This window comes from Podarcis liolepis, assembly GCF_965112155.1.
Source record: "Podarcis liolepis genome assembly, chromosome: 5".
NCBI lineage: Eukaryota > Metazoa > Chordata > Lepidosauria > Squamata > Lacertidae > Podarcis > Podarcis liolepis.
This window is the reverse complement of record NC_139556.1, coordinates 98,450,699-98,468,675: the sequence shown is the minus strand read 5'-3', so window position 1 is coordinate 98,468,675 and position 17,977 is coordinate 98,450,699. Positions and strand designations below refer to the sequence as shown.

The following is a 17,977-nucleotide window of genomic DNA, read 5'->3' as shown; positions in this document are numbered from 1 at the left end:
TGAAATATAGCAAAAAAGACAATGAGAAGAATTATTAGTTAAGGGTATTAAAGGTAATATGAAATTAAGAAAAGTATAAAGGTAAAGGTACCCCTGCCCGTACGAGCCAGTCTTGACAGACGCTAGGGTTGTGCGCTCATCTCACTCTAGAGGCCGGGAGCCAGCGCTGTCCGAAGACACTTCCGGGTCACGTGGCCAGTGTGACGAAGCTGCTCTGGCAAGCCTGCACCAGAGCAGCACACGGAAACGCCGTTTACCTTCCCGCTATAAAGCGGTACCTATTTATCTACTTGCACTTAAGGGTGCTTTCGAACTGCTAGGTGGGCAGGAGCTGGGACCGAACGACGGGAGCTCACCCCGCCGCGGGGATTTGAACCGCCAACCATGCGATCGGCAAGTCCTAGGCGCTGAGGTTTTACCCACAGCCACCCGCGTCCCAAGAAATGTATAATATATGATAAATAATGGAAAATCATCAGAGGCATTGGCAGAAGTCAAAAAATATTGTATAGGATGAGAAGTTATGTTGTATGAATGTTGGAATTAATATGTTAAAAATTAATAAAAATGTACAGTGGTACCTCGGGTTACATACGCTTCAGGTTACAGACTCCGCTAACCCAGAAATAGTGCTTCAGGTTAAGAACTTTGCTTCAGGATGAGAACAGATATTGTGCTCCGGCGGCGCAGCAGTAGTGGGAGGCCCCATTAGCTAAAGTGGTGCTTCAGGTTAAGAACAGTTTCAGGTTAAGAATAGACCTCCGGAACAAATTAAGTACTTAACCCGAGGTACCACTGTATTAAAAAAAAAAAAAAAAGGAGCAGGTGTGTCACAATAGGAACTGTCGTCCTATAATTAAGTTCCTGGGATTTCTGGGCTCGTTTCTCTCCCAGAAGTTAAGGAGACCTTTTGAGCCCCTAGAGGGCAAATGTTTGGCCTGTCACTTGGCTCTGCCCAAAGAGGAACAAGGCAACACAATGGACTGATTGTCAGTCCTAATAGACGAGCTGTTTTCCTTTAGGGAATTATCAGGGAAATCCTCTCATTTTGTATTAATTCCCGGTGTCAAAGTAATGAAGCCAGGCAAGCTTTCAAATGTTTACGCCCCTTCAGGGTTCTTCCGACCACTTCCATGTGTGGAAGATCACACACAAAAGGAACACTCAGCGCAACCAAGACTTGTTTGAAAATTGCTGTGTGCATCTGTGCAGCCAGGCACCCGCTTTGCAATCCCCTCCAGGGCAGGTCCCTCCACACGTACTTGGCATAGGCCTTTTCCAGGAGAGGGAGCCAAAACACATCTTCTGTCTGGCACTGCGAGAAGCAGAGCTTGCCCCCCAGGCAAGGCAGGCGGTCGTCTATGGTCACCTCCACCCAGTGCCCAAATTGCCAGACCCGGCAAGTGAAACAGCCTCTGTATTTCTCATCTCTCCAGCTGGGCTGACCCGGAGGTATCACCTGCGAGAACAAAACAAGAGCAAGTCAGAGGCAACAGGAGCAGGCAAAGGCTTTTGCATTCTGCGTTTGTGGGCTTGCTGCCTGAGGGTGTAGGCGCCCGAAGACTCCTTTCCTTCCTGCCTTCTTAAAACATAGCAAGATTCTAGTCCTTATGGCTATAGGAAAAAATCTTAAAAACATATGTGCAACCTGGGGAAATTGCACAAGGAGCAGGGCAGTGCTTTGGTAACATATGGCCCCTTCTCTACTCTTCCAAACACACCTTGGCCAGACATCCGTATCTATTCTTCCTCTCATTTCCTAAACAGAAACTTCTGCTTAATATGTGAAGTTTAATCTGACTGGGAATCAGCGGTGAGATTTGGAGTGATTTAAAGGACCTGTTTTGAATCAATCAGGTAATAATAATGCAGTAAAAGTAGAAGTACCATCAATGAAAGATTGGCGACATCAATTTTTTGAAATGATTGAATTAGCAAAAATGAGGGCAACAATTAGAATGCAATCTAATCAAAATCTCAAACAGGAATGGAAATGCGTAGAAGACTACATGACCAACAAGAATTTATTGATTTGTATAAACTGATTTCACAAAGTTAAGTTAAACAGATATATAAGAATGTATGTTTAATTATTAAGATACAAAAATACAATCACAATAACAAAGTTATAAAATAATAACAAGGAAGTTATGCACAGGTGGAGGGAAGACACAGGGCAAGAAATAAGAAGCAAATAAGAAATGGCTAGATGTTGGTACATAATGGAATGTGAAAATGTGAATTTATATAATGTAATATAATGTAATGTGTATTACTATGTAAAAAATTCATATTTTTATTGTGACATTAATAAATTAAATGAAATAAAATAAAAATAATGCAGTAAAATGCACTTTATGTTTCAGAGGCACTGTGCCAAGCTAGACTTCCTGGTGCCAAAACAGATAGAGAGTCAAACATCCGCAACCTGTTGTCCTCCCAGTGTTTTGGACTGAAACTCCCATCATTCCTGGCCATTCATCATGTTGGCTGGGGCTGGTGGGAGTTGTAGTTCAAAACATCTGCAGAGAACCAGACCGTAAGAACATGGATCCTCTCCCAGTCAAAGGAGCAGCAGTGTCCTGTACCTTGGCCAACAAGTATTTACTCTTCTGCAAAGCGGCACAGGCACACAGGAACCAGCAGTCTCCCAGCATCCCTTGCTTGACTTGCCACTCATATTGATTGTCGGAAAATAATCGAGGCGTAGAACAAATCTCCTGGTGGGGAGAAAGAGACAGTGCAAGTTTACTGCTAACTTTTTATAGAGCCAATTGTATTTCAGGATTAAACAGCAAGGCTCTGGGATTCTGCTTTGAGTGGTTTTACAGAACAGGTTGGTTCTATTCCTTGGAGGTTTTTAAGCAGAAGCTGGATGGCCATCTGTCACGAATGCTGTGGTGGAGATTCCTGCAACTGCCGGGGGTTGGACTAGATGACCCCCCAGGGCCCTTCGAACTCTACGATTCTATAATTCTATTGCATGTTCTGTACTTCATCATTTGTGACTAAGCCAGTGCTCCCTGCCCGATTCACTTGCTACCTATTTTGAAAAGTTGCAGAATTAGCTAAAGCATGTAAGTAATTTTATTATTTGATTATTAATTTGGGCTCTTTTTTTGGTAGTTAAGGACCATGCTTTCCTCAAATTAAGCATGAGGCAATTGTGTAACAAGTCACTGCTCTGGAAAAATCTGGAATGGTGTGATCATACAGGTACTCATTATCTATAAATGGGCAGCTGCTGTCATGGGTCATAAATCAACCCTCAGATGCTGTGCACAGAGGTGGAAAATAAACCTAAGGTTTTAAGAATGGAGAAGCAAGTTCTGGGGAGAGAAAAAAATGGTACTGTAAGTTTCCACCAGCTAAGACAGGAGCCAATTGTTTCGCACCAAAATAACCTCCGCTTGCCCCATCCAAAGCAAACCTGCATTTCCTAGTACAGCTTCCCCACTGTTTTTCAAATGTGCATCAATTTTTTTTTTATAGTAAGGGACACGGGTGGCGCTGTGGGTTAAACCACAGAGCCTAAGACTTGCCGATCCGAAGGTCGGCGGTTCGAATCCCCACGACGGGGTGAGCTCCCGTTGCTCGGTCCCTGCTCCTGCCAACCTAGCAGTTCGAAAGCATGTCAAAGTGCAAGTAGATAAATAGGTACCACTCCGGCGGGAAGGTAAACGGCGTTTCCGTGCGCTGCTCTGGTTCGCCAGAAGCGGCTTAGTCATGCTGGCCACATGACCCGGAAGCTGTACACCGGCTCCCTGGGCCTGTAAAGCAAGATGAGCATCGCAACCCGAAAGCCACCTGTGACTGGACTTAACTGTCAGAGGTCCTTTACCTTTACGTCTGCATAAAGACAGGGGTGCCCTGTTAAAAATAAAACGTGGTTTTGCAAACTTTTCACCTGAAGCACAGGAGCAGGAATGAGGTTGATCTGGGATTCTATTTGCACAATTAGAATGGAATGAAGGAGGGTGGGGATGAGTGTGTTAACAACACCCCCCCCAAAAAAAAATACAATACAAATGGAGGCTCCTCACATGATTTCTAAATCACCTGGGAAGCATCCTTCCCCACAATTGAAAAGGCTCCCTGTTTCAGAAGCTGACCCTCCACATTGGCGAGGACAAACAGACTTGCATCCTTGTTCCCGCTCCGCCTGACCACATGGAGTACTAAAATGCCTAGATTGGGTTGATGTGGCTCAGGCCAGCTGGGAAACCCAGTTCACTGCAGATTCTATGATTTTATGAAATCAATAATCCACCATGGCTGCTCTTAAGAGCCTCACTCTTGTCCTCATCCTGGGATGATTAAAACAAAACAAAACAACCCAACAACCTACTGTATTTTTCGTTCTATAAGACATACCAGACCATAAGACACACCTAGTTTTTCGAGGAGGAAAACAAGAAAAAGAATATTCTGAATCCCAGAAGCCAGACCAGCAAGAGGGATCGCTGCGCAGCGAAAGCAGCAATCCCTCTTGCTGTTCTGGCTTCTGGGATAGCTGCGCAGCCTGCATTCGCTCCATAAGACGCACACACATTTCCCCTTACTATTTAGGAGCAAAAAATACGGTAAATTTGTTATTTGTTCGGCTACTCACTAGGATTTTGCTTTAAAAAAACCCCACATCAGTCAAATGGCCTCTGTAGGCTGGTGGGTTTTGCATGTATTTTATTTATTAATTTAATTTTAAAAATTACACACCACTTGACAGTAAAAAAAAAAAAAACCCTTCTGGCGGTTCCCTCATTGCGAGAAGTGAGGCTACAGGGAACCAGACAGAGGGCCTTCTCGGTAGTTGCGCCCGCCCTGTGTAACGCCCTCCCATCAGATGTCAAAGAGATAAACAACTACCTGACATTCAGAAGACATCTTAAGGCAGCCCTGTTCAGGGAAGTTTTTAATATGTAACGCTGTACTGTTTTTAACACTTGATTGGGAGCTGCCCAGAGTGGCTGGGGAAACTCAGCCAGATGGGCAGGGTATAAATAGTAAATAATAATAATAATAATAATAATAATAATTACTAAAACAGATTAAAATTTCCCCAACTTCCTAAGCAGATGGGTAGGCTTGTCTAAACAAGAATGTTATTTGCAGGCACCAAAAAGAGTACAGTGATCAGGTGGGATTGCTATGAAGAATTATAACAAATATAGAGTAAGCCATCTGTGTCAGCAATGGAAGCATTGCGTTGACTGGGTTTGAACTATTTTGATATGATTCTTGATCAATCCACACCTCTGCATCCCTGTCCCATTTCTCTTTCTTCACAAGTCACGTACACACTTAGACAGGCAGGCATCCTGGGTCATCAAAGACAGTGGGAAAGTTTCTTTGAAGCAGCCTTTCTGATATGTTAATCCTAGGATGTTAATCTTAGGGCCAGGAAACAGGTTTCACAAGGTGATAATGATCGCTGTCCTCCTGGCCATCCTTCTTATCATGTGTATTGCTTGTTTATGACCTCAGGGGTTGCCAAATGCACTCCTTTGTAGTTCTGTTTTATTTACCTCATGCTTAATTAGTTTTGGTAGTTTAACTTTTCCCCACGTGGGGTTTGTTGAAATGCTCAGAAGAAATCTGATTGGTTCTTACGAACACTCTGTAAAAAAGTTCTTTTGTGAATAAAACGACCTGGGCCAGGGGCTGGAGGCACACAGAGAGAGATTATTATACGCACCCTTCCCAGAGTCTTGCCGGTTCAAGCCTCTGTGTGTATTCTTATTAATCAGAGTTCAATCTTTCCTTTACTTTGGGAACGCCTCAGTGAAGGAGCCTGCTTGCTTGATCTCAAGAGGCAGGGAGTTCCAATGTGCAGGCGTTGCCACACTAAACAATCGAGTGCTCAGAGATGTGGAACGGGTCAAAGGATAAACCAGGACATTTGTGGTATGAAAAGTTACTGGATTTCACCTGGAAGTTACAGCACATGCACTGGTTGGAAGTGAAGCAGTTTGACTACTCCAAAACCTTGGCAGATGCAAACAGTATTGAAAGTGGGATTGCGTTTAACTGCCCTGAGCACAAATCATCACAAAAGCACAATAAATAGGGTGTGTGGAGGAGCCAAAACAAACCTGAGGTCTCAGCCAACAAATCTCCCCCCTGAAATGAGCCAGAGGAGTCGAGTAGTTAAAAAAGAGAGAGTCGTCGTTAGCCGGGAATGCGAGGTCCTTGTAAAGATCTCCCTTGAGATCCGACGGCTCCCGGTCTCCCAGCATCTTCTATGAAACAGCAAATATTTGCATCAACATCAGAGGCTGCAGGACTCCAATTTAAACCTGCAACCGTATCAGAAAGGAGGGAAAGGGATCACAGTTATAAAGATACACACTGTCAGAAAAGAAAGGGTGGTGGGAGAGGAGAGAAAGCAAAGAAGACAACAACAACAACAACAATAATAATAACAATAATAATAATAATAAATTTTATTTATACCCCGCCTCCCTAGCCAAGACTGGGCTCAGGGCAGCTAACAACCAATAATAAAAACAAGTTGATTAAAATACAACTTAAAAACAAGATTAAAATATAACATTAAAATGCAGCCTCATTTCAGCAGGAACTCAAATCAAAAACTTTTTGGGGATGAAAACGTCAAATCTTCACCAAGGCCAACTATCCAGACTGGTCCTACGTGGGCCAGAAAAAAGCCAGGGAAGTCCCCAAATAGGAGTTCCATCACAGAAGGAAAAAGGAAAAAGGAAAGAGGGGGAGGAGATCAAGTTGATTCCAAGCCGAAGGCCAAGCGGAACAACTCTGTCTTACAGGCCCTGCGGAAAGAAATCAGATCCTGCAGGGCCCTGGTCTCATGAGACAGAGCGTTCCACCAGGCCAGAGCCACCGCTGAGAAGGCCCTGGCTCTGGTTGAGGCTAATCTGACTTTATTAGGGCCTGGAACCTCTAGGGTGTTGCTATTTATGGACCTTAAGGTCCTCCGTGGGGCAGACCGGGAGCGGCGGTCCTGTAGGCCCCCCAAAAGAGGCTCCTTTCTAATACAAGAGCTCGGGATCACAGAATGGACTGGGCAGGAGGTTTTGAGTCAGATAAAAGGAAAGACTTCTTCATGCAAGGCATAGTTAACTTACAGAACTCACTGGGAATGGCCACTAGCTTTGAAACAGGACTGGTCAGATCCCTGGGCTGGTTAGGCATGACAGCCAAAAGGAGCCTCCAGCTTCAAAGGCAGTATACCTTTGCACAAAAGATTCAAGAGGCAGAGAGCAAGAGAAGGCTGTTGCCCTCACAACTCACTTGTGGGCTTCCCAGAAGCACCTGGCAGGGACCGTGAAACTTTTGGGAGTCCATTAAAGGAGGGATGTTAGGGAAGAGAACTGCAACGTCATTTAGGGATGACTTTGCGCTGCCTGTGGACCAAGTCCAGAGATGCTCTAAAATAGCGAATGCTCTCCTTACCCTATAGGTAGACAAGAAAAATCAGACTCCTGCTCCCCCTAGCGTGAAATGAACGTTAAGTCGCTTACCATGCCTGCTCTCTGTTTCCGTCCCTTTTACCTGCAATAGTCTTCATTCAGAAACCCCGGATACGTCCTAAAGAACCCACAAGCTGGGTCTATACAAATCGGGGGGGGGGTACAGAGAAAGGAATCAGTTTGCATGGGGAAAACAAGACTTGATACTAGTGATTCCCAACCTTTTTTTGGCCGTGTCCCACCTGAGCATCTCTAAAATCCTGACGCCCCCCCCCCCCCGTGACATATAATTCTTATTATTCAAAAAGGGATCTCCTATTCACGCGGAGGAAGCCTAAAAGGCCATTAACTTGGTCTAAAGTCTAAACTCATTCTCAAATTGCCTCACTTAAAAATCAAATTGCCCCCCTGTGGGGCGTGTGGGAACCACAGCTCTACACGGTGAGGAGCCGAGTGAGAAGCAATGAGGTTTTCCGGGCCTTTCAGGCAAAGCAAACAGAATCAAAACTCTGTAACCGGAAACTCCAAATTTCTGCCCCTGATATAAATATAATTTGCTGTTCTTATGAGGTTGGCCCTGGCCGAGGAGGCGATGGTGATGCCAGCATTGCCAGAACAGGATAGGGAGATATGGCAAAATAAATGAACATTTTCCCATTTACTTGCAACAAGCCCCACTGGCACTATAGACATAAAGCAGTATTGTGCTTTAAACCATCAAATCTTCCCCAAAAGAATCCTGGGAACTGTAGTTTGTTAAAGGTCCTGAGAGCTGTTAGGAGACCCTCCTCTCCTTGGGGGCGCTACAATTCCCGGAGTTCCCTGGGAAGAGGGGCTGGTACAGTGGTGCCTCGCAAGACGAAATTAATCCGTTCCGCGAGTCTCTTCGTCTAGTGGTTTTTTCGTCTTGCAAAGCAACCCTATTAGCGGCTTAACGGATTAGCGCTATTAGCGGTTTAGCGGCTATTAAAGGCTTAGCGGCTTAGCTGCTAAAAGGCTATTAGCGGCTTAGAAAAAGGGGGGGAGCGGAAAAAAATATCAAGACTCGCAAGACATTTTCATCTTGCGAAGCAAGCCCATAGGGAAATTTGTCTTGCGAAGCAACTCAAAAACGGAAAACCCTTTCGTCTAGCTGGTTTTCCGTCTTGCGAGGCATTCGTCTTGCGGGGCACCACTGTAGCTCCATGAGGGGGACAAGGGAGCTCCTAACAGCACCATTAACTACAGCTCCCAGAATTCTGTTTATGTTGTTGCATGACTTGGCACAAATGTATCAGGTGTTCGGAGAAAAATGCTGCCTTTTCATTTATCTAGGATTATTTTTAAAGGGCAGTGTTTATTTATATTTTATAATTTTATATTTACACCTTTTATTATTATTAAACAACTATCTGACTTTTAGAGGATATCTGAAGGCAGGCCTGTATAGGGAAGTTTTTAATGTTTGACGTTTTACTGTGGTTTTATTAATTGTCGGAAGCCGCCTAGAGTAGCCAGAGCAACCCCCCGTCAGATAATAATAATAACGATAATAATTGTATTTTTAAATTAATATTTTGGATTGCTCTTTGCAAATCGCTTAGGGGTTTTCTGTCAGGTAAAGCGGTATACAAATGTTGTACAATAAATAAGCAAACACAAACAGCGTGCTGCCCTTCTCATGTGGAGGCAGTTTGAAGAGGCCGCTCCCTTCATCAACCCTGCTCACACTTCTTCCCCACACAATGCCAAGCAACAATGAAATGCTCACAATAGCCCCCACAGAAAAACCCCATTTATGGGTCTTTGCGCCCACACCACACATTTAAAGCACATGATTTGCCTTTGCCAAAGAATCCTGGGAACTGTAGTTTGGAGAAGGCGCTGGCACTTGTGAGGGGGCAAACTACAGTTCCCAGGGTTCTTTTTTGTGTGTGGGGGGGGGAGTCTTGCGCTTTAAATGTATGGTGTGTGGATGAGACCGCAGGCATCCTTGGACACAACTGACCCCCCCCCCAAAAGCGACATCAGAAGCGCAGCAGAGCATCTTCACCCTCAGCAACCCCAGATTCACCATAACCAACATGGATGTTGCATCGCCAACACCATGTTCTTTCATGCTATCAAAAGCCAGTGACACCTCATGTCCCTTGTCCCCCACAAACGCACGTGGGGCCACACCGGTGGACATGTCAGCCTACCCCCTCAGGGCTGGATTGAGACCTTTAGAGGCCCTAAGCGCTTTAAAAGATTTTGATGACTCCGTATATGTCTAATTCAGCCGACGCAACCAGCAAACATGTGAGCTTCAGTGGACCGAGTGGCGCTTTGCCAGTTGACAGATTCAAATTTTGTTGTATTTCCAAGATTAATGTATACCATTAATATCTATTATTCCTATTATTATTATTATTATTATTATTATTATTATTATTATTATTACAGTGGTACCCCGCAAGACGAACGCCTCGCAAGACGGAAAACCCGCTAGACGAAAGGGTTTTCCGTTTTGGAGGCGCTTCGCAAAACGAATTTCCCTATGGGCTTGCTTCGCAAGACGAAAGCCCATAGGGAAATCTCTGGGACAGCGGGGAAGCGCAGCGCATTTAGAAGCGCCTGGGAAAGCAGCGCACTTCGCTGCTTTCCCCGGAGTGCTTTTAAACGTGGGCGGCTGGGAAGGAATCCCTTGGACCCCCGCCGGACTTCAAAAGAGCTTCGGGAAGTCCAGCGGGGGGCCAAGGGATTCCCTCCCAGCCGCCCGCCTTTAGAAGCGCTCGGGGGAACACCTGCCCCCGCCGCCCCACTTCGGAAAGCTGTTCCGAAGTGGGGCGGGGGGCGGGGACACCCGGCCCCGCCGCCCCACTTCGGAAAGCTGTTCCGAAGTGGGGCGGGGGGCGGGGACACCCGGCCCCATCCGCCCCACTTCGGAAAGCTGTTCCGAAGTGGGGCGGGGGGGCGGGGACACCTGCCCCATCCGCCCCACTTCGGAAAGCTGTTCCGAAGTGGGGCGGGGGGCGGGAACACCTTCTGAAGGCGGGCAGGGGGCGAAAGTCTTTGTCCCCCCTGCCTGCCTTCCCAGGGGCTTTTAAATCGCCCCGGACAGCGGAGAAGTCCTCCGCTGTTCGGAGCGATTTTAAAATGCCGCCCGCCAGCATTTTAAGATAGCCCCGCACAGCGGAGAAGTCCTCCGCTGTCCCGGGGTTTTTTAAAATGCTGGGGGTGGGAAGAAAAGCCCTTGTCCCCCCCCCCCAGCCTTCAGAAGAGGTCCGGGGACAGACTGTCCCCGGACCTGGTCTGAAGGCGGTTTCCCTAGGAACGCATTAATTGATTTTCAATGCATTCCTATGGGAAACCGTGCATCGCAAGACGAAAAAACCGCAAGACGAAGAGAATTGCGGAACGAATTAATTTCGTCTTGTGAGGCACCACTGTATTATGTGTGTGTGTATGGAAACCCAGCCAGATGGGCGAGGTATAAAAAATAAAATTATTATCATTATCATGCATTTTTTTCATTTATGTAGTAGGCTTTAAATTGCTGTGGTGGCCCCCTTCTCTTCACGCTTATTTTGCTTCATGGTTGATCTAGCCCCAATCCCCATCTTTCTCACCGCAGATCCAAGCTATTTCTTCATGACGTTCCTATCCTACCTTTCCTCCAGGGATCCCATGGCGGTCTCCTTGATTCTCCCCTTCCCCATTTCACCCTCACAACAACCCTGCGAGGCAGGTTAGGTTGGGAGCCAGTGACAGGTCACCCGGTGAGCTTCATGGCTTCCCAAGGCCTGGTGGTGCGACACCCCAAGCCAGTATAATGCGTCTATATGCATGCCATCCCCTCCAGCCCCATCTTCTAAATCTGTGCTTTCAGCTGCTGTGCAACAGGCTGAACTTTAATCAGGAAAAAGAAAGAGAGGAAGGCAGCAACCCACTTCAGGGCATGATGATAATTTCCACAACAACTAAAAAGCCCAGGCGCCTTGTTCTGTGTTGCATTGCATCGCCATTCCAAGCAGAAACCCACAGTGGCGTAGCGTGGGTTGTCAGCACCCGGGGCAAGGCAAGTAATTTGCGCCCCCTAACCCGTGGATTTGCGCCCCCTAACCCTAACCCCCCAGATGTTGCGCCCGGTGCGGCCGGCCCCCCCTGCACCCCCCCCCACGCTACGCCACTGGAAACCCAGCACCCTGGACCACACCGAAGGCCTGTCCATCCCAGTCTTTCAGGATCTGCCCAGCAAGCCGGGCCTCCCTCTTTTGCGCGCCCAGCACCTGTGAGTCACAGGTACAGTGCCTCGGAACATGGAGGCTCGCTAGATGCCATGCCCGATCGCTGCCGATTGCGCACCCCCTTTTAGCGCCCTTCAAGCAAATGGCCACCTCCATTTCTGGATGGCAGCGAATTCTAGCACGCCAGGTTCCCCGCCTGGAATCAAGGCAAAGCCATGCCTGGGGCAGCCCTACCTTGGCTTCCGCTTCCTCCCCTTGCCCTAGCAAACAAAGCCCCTCTTGTTCTCTTCCCATGGCAAAGCAACTCTGCAGGCAGGCAGGCATGGTCGTGCAAGCAAGCAAGCAGCCCCTTTCGCCCCTTGCACAGCGCGCTCTGCATCCATCATCCCCGGTCCCACCTTTCAGCCAGATCGCAGCGGAGATCTCCTCTCTCCAGCCAACCCAAAGGAAGGTCCGAAGCACACAATGCAGCCACGACCAATAGCAAAACCCCCTTGTTCCCGGTGCAAAACACACACACACACAAACCCCCGTGCACTACCTTTGTAGCCTAGAAAACTACTATTCCCATCATGCATCTGCGACGACGAGCTGCAAGGCTCCCAGCATGCATTGCTGGCCGGAGGAACTACACGTCCCAGCATGCCCTTGGCTTATTTCCTCCCTCTCGTCTGTGCAAAACTGTCCCGGTGTTGTTGTTGTTTTCTCCTTTCAGATCTTTGAGCGTAGGCAAGCTGTGCATTTTCTAAAAACAGTAACTCAAGCTCTGGCACAGAGTGCCAAATAAGAGGAATGGTTAGTAGCACACAAAAATGGAACCTCCCGGTTATCAACCCGCATCTGGGGACTTGAGCTGCCTTGAATTCAAAAACTGGGCTCACTCGTCTTCTGCAATCTTTGCTGTCCTTGCAGTGCAGACCACAGCTTGTTAGGGTTTTTAAAAATACCTGCTGGCAAGATAAATCTTAGGATCATTCCAGGTCTTTTCATTTGCACCCGCCTCCCCTCACTTAATTGCACATGGAATTTCCCTTTTTCGCAGTTGCCACACACCGACCCCAGGATCTCTTTTTCTGACCGTTCGCCACCAGTTGAGATTCTATTCGCATATACGTGAAGTTACTGCTGGCCAAAACTTGTTAGGTGAAAGCTACATTAAAACACCAACCAATTTATTTATTGTCCCCCCAACAAATATCCTGGCTATACCCATGGTCCATGCCTACATTCCACCAGTGATCCTGCTCTGCATTGTTATGGATCCGTTGCTAATCCAGCTTTAAAGAGCAAGCAGACTCCTAGCTACTGGGTCAGGCTGTGATTGCTCAGTACTTGAATCTCATTACTACTGTATATAGAAATCTAATCACAAAGAAGCAACCAACATTGAGCAAACCAAGAAATTCTTAAGGTTTGCTGAAAAATACTTGCTGAAGGGGCCTTACATCCTTCCCTGGGGAGGGAGTTTTGAACCTGGAATCACCCGGCTAAGCACTGTTAATTTGCCCAGGCATTTTAGGGATGACTGCTGTTAGGTTTTGTGCTGGTGATCTTAACAGTGCTCAAATTGATTTAGTGTGCATAGTGTTACTGTTTTAAAATTTTGTAACTCACCATGAGAACTGGATGGCAAGTGGTCCATTAATGCCCAGAAATAAGTAATTAAGTGTGCCTCTGGCAAAGTCTGTGAAACTTGCATCAATACTTTCGTGCCCTGCTGTGATATTTGTCTGGGGTGGGTGGGGCTGAGGTTGAGACAAGCATAGATGGTGCAGTGGGGGGCGGGAAAACAGGCAAAACAGAGATTCAGAAAGTCACAAAGTTTAGTTTAATTCAACATTTATCAGTGATGTTATCATAAGGCATCAATGTACGTTTAAAAGGAATTTCCACCAGGGTTACATACATTCTCTCCGGGTGGGGGGAGGATTGCAATAAACAGAGGCCCAAGGCAGCCCAGGGTGCAAGGTGGGGGGGGGGGCAAGACTCTGCCAGGCTGGAACTGCTGTCAAAGGGGGGTGCATGCAAAGAGTGGCCAATTGTTTGCAATGTATCAGGTGGGTGTGTGGAAAGGGAGGGAACCCCCCACCATATCCCCCACTAATTTTAACTAAATTTAATCTCTGTTGTGAGGGAGAGACGAGCTTGCTGTGACTTCAAGGTACCACAAATTAGGTGAAGCATCTTTCCGATGCCTGTAGTTCATTATTGCTTTATCAAACTTTGAGGCGAAACACTGACGCTGCCTGAAAATCAATTTAAAATCAAAGAATGGGTGGAGAGAACAGATATGTAAACAGCAAGCACCTACTATTTTTGTATGTTCGGACTGCTTCTGAGATGCCTCGCTCCTGTCTGCAATGTGAGTTGAATGTGGCCTCTCTTTTTCCAGAACAGGCGACATTAACCAATGTTCTTGTTGAAATGTGGTGGTCACGAGAGCAGGCAAAACCCATGGCTGCTCCACACTACTTTGTGCAACAGACAGGGAAATGAGGAGGGGAATTGTGTGTGTCCAAAAACTGCAAGGGAATCACCGACTGCAAATCCCAAGGAAGAGTCTGCCACGTGTTCCCCAAGTGCACGGGGACAAGACATCTACGGTGGGGGGGGGGACTCTTCGGGCTGAGAAAAGCAGTGACGTTTCAGCAAAGGGAGGGCCAGATACACGAAGTCACACACCCTTATCAGACAAAAACACACACACTGAACATAGAGCAGCCTCCCCCCCACCTGCAATTTGCATTACCAAAAAAACCCCAACCCAGTTCATTCAACAGATCTTTTTTTTGGCGATGCAAACTGTAGGTGCTGGGAGCCTGATACAGATCGGAGCCATGGTGTGGGAGGTCAAGGGCTTTTATCCCCCTTGGGTACGCTCCCCATCTGGACCAAGTCCCAGTGCCTGTAGTTTGCCGCTTTCTCCCTCCCTCCTGCAGCCAGCACAGAACTCAAGTAGCAGGGGGGCCAAAGAGGAGACGTTCAGGGAGCCTGATGGGAAGCCTCTGAGGTTTGCATCCATCCAGCCCATGAATCCAAGGCTTCCCCATCTGTTCTTTACAGGATCACAGCAGCAAGCACCAGAATATTCTCACCTACCACGAAGCGTTAAGCAGCCCTTCGGGCACACTCAACTCTCAAAAAGGCAAACAGAGTTAATTTAAAAAAACACACACATTCCTATACTGCCTCCACCCCTGGAAGATATGGCAATTCCCAGCACCCTGTTTGATTTTCGTTGGAAGCCTCATTGTAGACCTATTTGTTCAATCCTCAGCTCTCTGCTTCTTGCAGAAAAAGGCGCTCAGAGAGAGATATTAAAAACACAGCCGCTCCCACAGCAGGAAAATGTGACGCTGCACCATTTTGTCCACTTCCAGCCATCTTCTGAAAGATGCACCAATGCCTCTACATACGGTTGCCCTTCCATTCACTTTTGACAGACGGCAGTTCGGCTGGCTGGTCAGAAGGGCATTGCATAGTCAGTCTCTGTTTCTCTCTGCCTAATGGCCAGGAAGGAAAGGCTTTGCTGATGGGCAGCATGGCTCTGATCTCAAGAGACGGCTTTGGAAGAAGCTGGCTTTCATATTCAACGGTTGCTTTCTCATCCAGAGAGAGAGAGAGAGACTTAAAAATGTCCTTAGCCAAGACACAGGCTGAACAGGACACAAAGCGTATCATTCTGTACTCAAAACCTAGCCTGTTTGTCCATTCCTATGACCATTGGGAAGCACCAACAGACCAGAGAGACAATCCGACAGAATCTTCACTTCTTCTGGCCTCCTTTAAAATGAGCAGAATTTGCACATTTAACAAATGTGGAAAGTTACCGGAGGATTGTGCCTGAGTTTGCCATTGCATCCCATTTGTTAATTTGCAATATGAGTTGGGGATGCGAGTCATCCTTACCTGCTGTTTTCAGAGCTGCGTTCCAGACACTAATGAAGGATTTGCAGCGTAGTTTTAGGAAAACAGGCCCCTGGCCCCATTGCAGTTAGTTGAGTGGGGTTGGGTGTCAAATGTCCCGTAACGGAGAAAATCAGAAGTGAAATGAGGGAGGATTTCAAATCCACCCCGTCTCCTAGCCTTTAACGCTTGACCAGCTTGATGAAACCAAGGCATTGCTTGAAGGCGTTGTTCTAAACCCTCCACCTCCTGAGTAACACAGTAAAAGAGCACAAAAACGGAACAGACTCCCCCATCACTCCTTTTCTGTTCTTTGCAGAATGCTGCCAAACCTTCAAATCTCCATGATCCTGATCGTGTTCCCCACTCCCTTTACTTCCTTGTCAGTGCACAGCCAGTGGCGACTTTGCCTCTCTGAAGGCCTGGAGGACACAGACCCTCCCAAGTGCCCAAGAGAGAACTCTTCCCGCTTGCAGTGGGAGAACAAAAGTCGCCCTGGAATCCACATTCATGATGCATCAAGTCAACAGATCCATCCCGTAACAGTTCCCGCTTGCAGCTAGAAGGGGAGACATCCCTGATATCTGGCTGTGCCAACGAATCGGGCACCGGAAGGCACATTTGTGTGTGTGATGGGGGCGGGGGTGGGTGGGAGCGACGACAAGAGATCCAATCTCCCCCCCAAGCTGTGGCACAGAGGGTCAGGAGGCAGCACTTGGTTCACGTTGCCCCTCGCCTGGCTGCTCCTCCACTTTCAAAGGCCCGGCATGAGCTGGGGAGCTAAGCAGACACGTTTACGTCCCTGAGAGAAATGGCACTGTGTGCAGCTTCTGGGGGCTTGTCCTCTACCACAGCAGCCAGAGGGTCTGCCATAACAGCTGCCGCATCCATGGCAAGGAGCGGGTTCAGGCCCTGCGTCAAGATCTGCTGAATGGTCTTCCGCAAGTTGGGGTGCAACTGGTTCTGGGTCTGGTAGAAAATGTCCAAGGCAAACGACTTCAGGGTGCCGGTGCAGAGGTCCTCGTACAATGGAATCGTGTACATCCGCGACATCTGCAATACAAATGGGACTCAGTGACCGTACAAAAATAAATATGCATTCTGGTTTAGAGCTAACAAGGAAATCTGATAGATTGGTGGTACTGCATAAGCCAGCCAAAGGACTGGCCTATTATTATTATTATTATTATTATTATTATTAAAATTTGTATATCACCCTTCATCCAAAGAGCACAGGGCAGTTCACGACATAAAAATACAAAATAAGAACACAAAATACATAACGAAACAAAAACAAACCAATAACCCTCTCCCACAAAAACATTTTTATTATTGTGCAAACACATTATTCTTGTATCCTAGTAAAAGGAAAAGTACTAGAGAGCACAGCGGCAGATATGTTCTATGCAAATGAGACTATTTTATTATTTTGCTAGTTATGCTGTTTCAAATGTGCCTTTTATATTTGACTTCACTGTTTTCTTTTGAAATGTTTAAGATATTTTTTTAAGAAACTTTGCTCTGCTAAAGGTGCATTCTGCAGTCAACCTCCTCTGCAGTTTTTTTTTTTAATGTTTAGGATAATATTTTAGTTTCCTGTGAAATTTGTTTGAATGTTAATTGTATTTAACTGTACACATTATATTCAACTTTCTTCAGTAATGTTTTATTCTGAATTGTTTTATTTCCTGTTTTAATGTAGGTTGTAAACTGTTTTGAGATTCCCCCCCTTAAAAATATAAAGCAGTTGGCTACCAACGTTGCAATCCTGGACTTAACAGTAAACAAGTGCATTGAATTTGACAAGGATTTGATCCGGGAAGCTCACGCAGCTGGACAAGAGAAGAAATTTGAGAACTTTGAGAGTGTGGAGAAAGAGACACATGTTGTTTTTGATGAAAGGGAAGGAGGAGATGTGGTGTTGCAGATGACAAAGGAGAGCCAGAGTCCTGACATGATGGCTACAAAGGAAAATAAGAATTTGATGATGAAAATCTGGTCCAAATTGGAGATTGAAGAATGGAGAGATCTCCCTATGTGGAGATCTGAAGATCTAAGGATTACAAATTTGATTAAGGTGAAAGTTGGAGCTTTGGGGACATTTGGACTTGAAAGGAGCAAGAAACAAAATTTGGGCTCCACTTTTAAGTATGGGGGTCTGGCTGGAGGAAACACTGTCCCTATTGGGCCAGAGCATCTCCGAGATCTGGTGTTTAATATTAAGGACTGGACTATCAAAAAAACCGGCAGAGAGGAACTGAGAGACAATTAAGAGCCTCGGACGTGAGCTCTCCAGGCTGATAGCAGATTAAGACTGATGGACATTTGTTGGGGATTGAATCCGGGAAAGGGGATGGGGTGGGGTTTGGGGATCCAAAGGGTGTATAAGTATAATTCGTCTTTTTCTTCTTATTC

At 46.6% G+C, this 17,977-nt stretch overlaps 2 protein-coding genes and 1 long non-coding RNA gene across 7 annotated transcripts in view; 1 reads left to right on the top strand and 2 right to left on the bottom strand.

The window, feature by feature from the left end:
• Positions 1-5,662, top strand: part of LOC310707474 — a 68,535-nt gene extending 62,873 nt beyond the window's left edge. The window contains exon 2 of the long non-coding RNA XR_014526482.1: positions 5,310-5,662. This is a non-coding gene — a long non-coding RNA (uncharacterized lncRNA). The remainder of the gene's footprint in view (positions 1-5,309) is intronic.
• The window catches only part of CAPN10 (calpain 10), a 29,194-nt gene extending 16,968 nt beyond the window's left edge, over positions 1-12,226 (bottom strand). The window contains exons 1-5 of one of the 4 annotated variants that reach the window (XM_083504166.1): positions 12,055-12,226; positions 7,500-7,588; positions 6,093-6,239; positions 2,589-2,720; positions 1,263-1,459 (exon numbers count right to left, since the gene is read on the bottom strand). In XM_083504166.1, the coding sequence (XP_083360292.1) occupies positions 1,263-1,459; positions 2,589-2,720; positions 6,093-6,239; positions 7,500-7,502 (479 nt within the window). In that variant the 5' untranslated portion in view covers positions 7,503-7,588; positions 12,055-12,226. Of the gene's footprint in view, positions 1-1,262; positions 1,460-2,588; positions 2,721-6,092; positions 6,297-7,499; positions 7,589-9,501; positions 9,792-11,078; positions 11,441-12,054 lie in introns of those variants that run through there. The other 3 variants (XM_083504169.1, XM_083504167.1, XM_083504168.1) reach the window with 3 other exon arrangements.
• Positions 12,227-13,461: 1,235 nt separating this feature from the next.
• RNPEPL1 (arginyl aminopeptidase like 1) overlaps positions 13,462-17,977 on the bottom strand; it is a 33,156-nt gene continuing 28,640 nt past the window's right edge. For both annotated transcript variants that reach the window (XM_083504014.1, XM_083504013.1), the window contains exon 11: positions 13,462-16,615. In XM_083504014.1, coding sequence (XP_083360140.1) covers positions 16,343-16,615 — 273 coding nt within the window. In that variant the 3' untranslated portion in view covers positions 13,462-16,342. The remainder of the gene's footprint in view (positions 16,616-17,977) is intronic.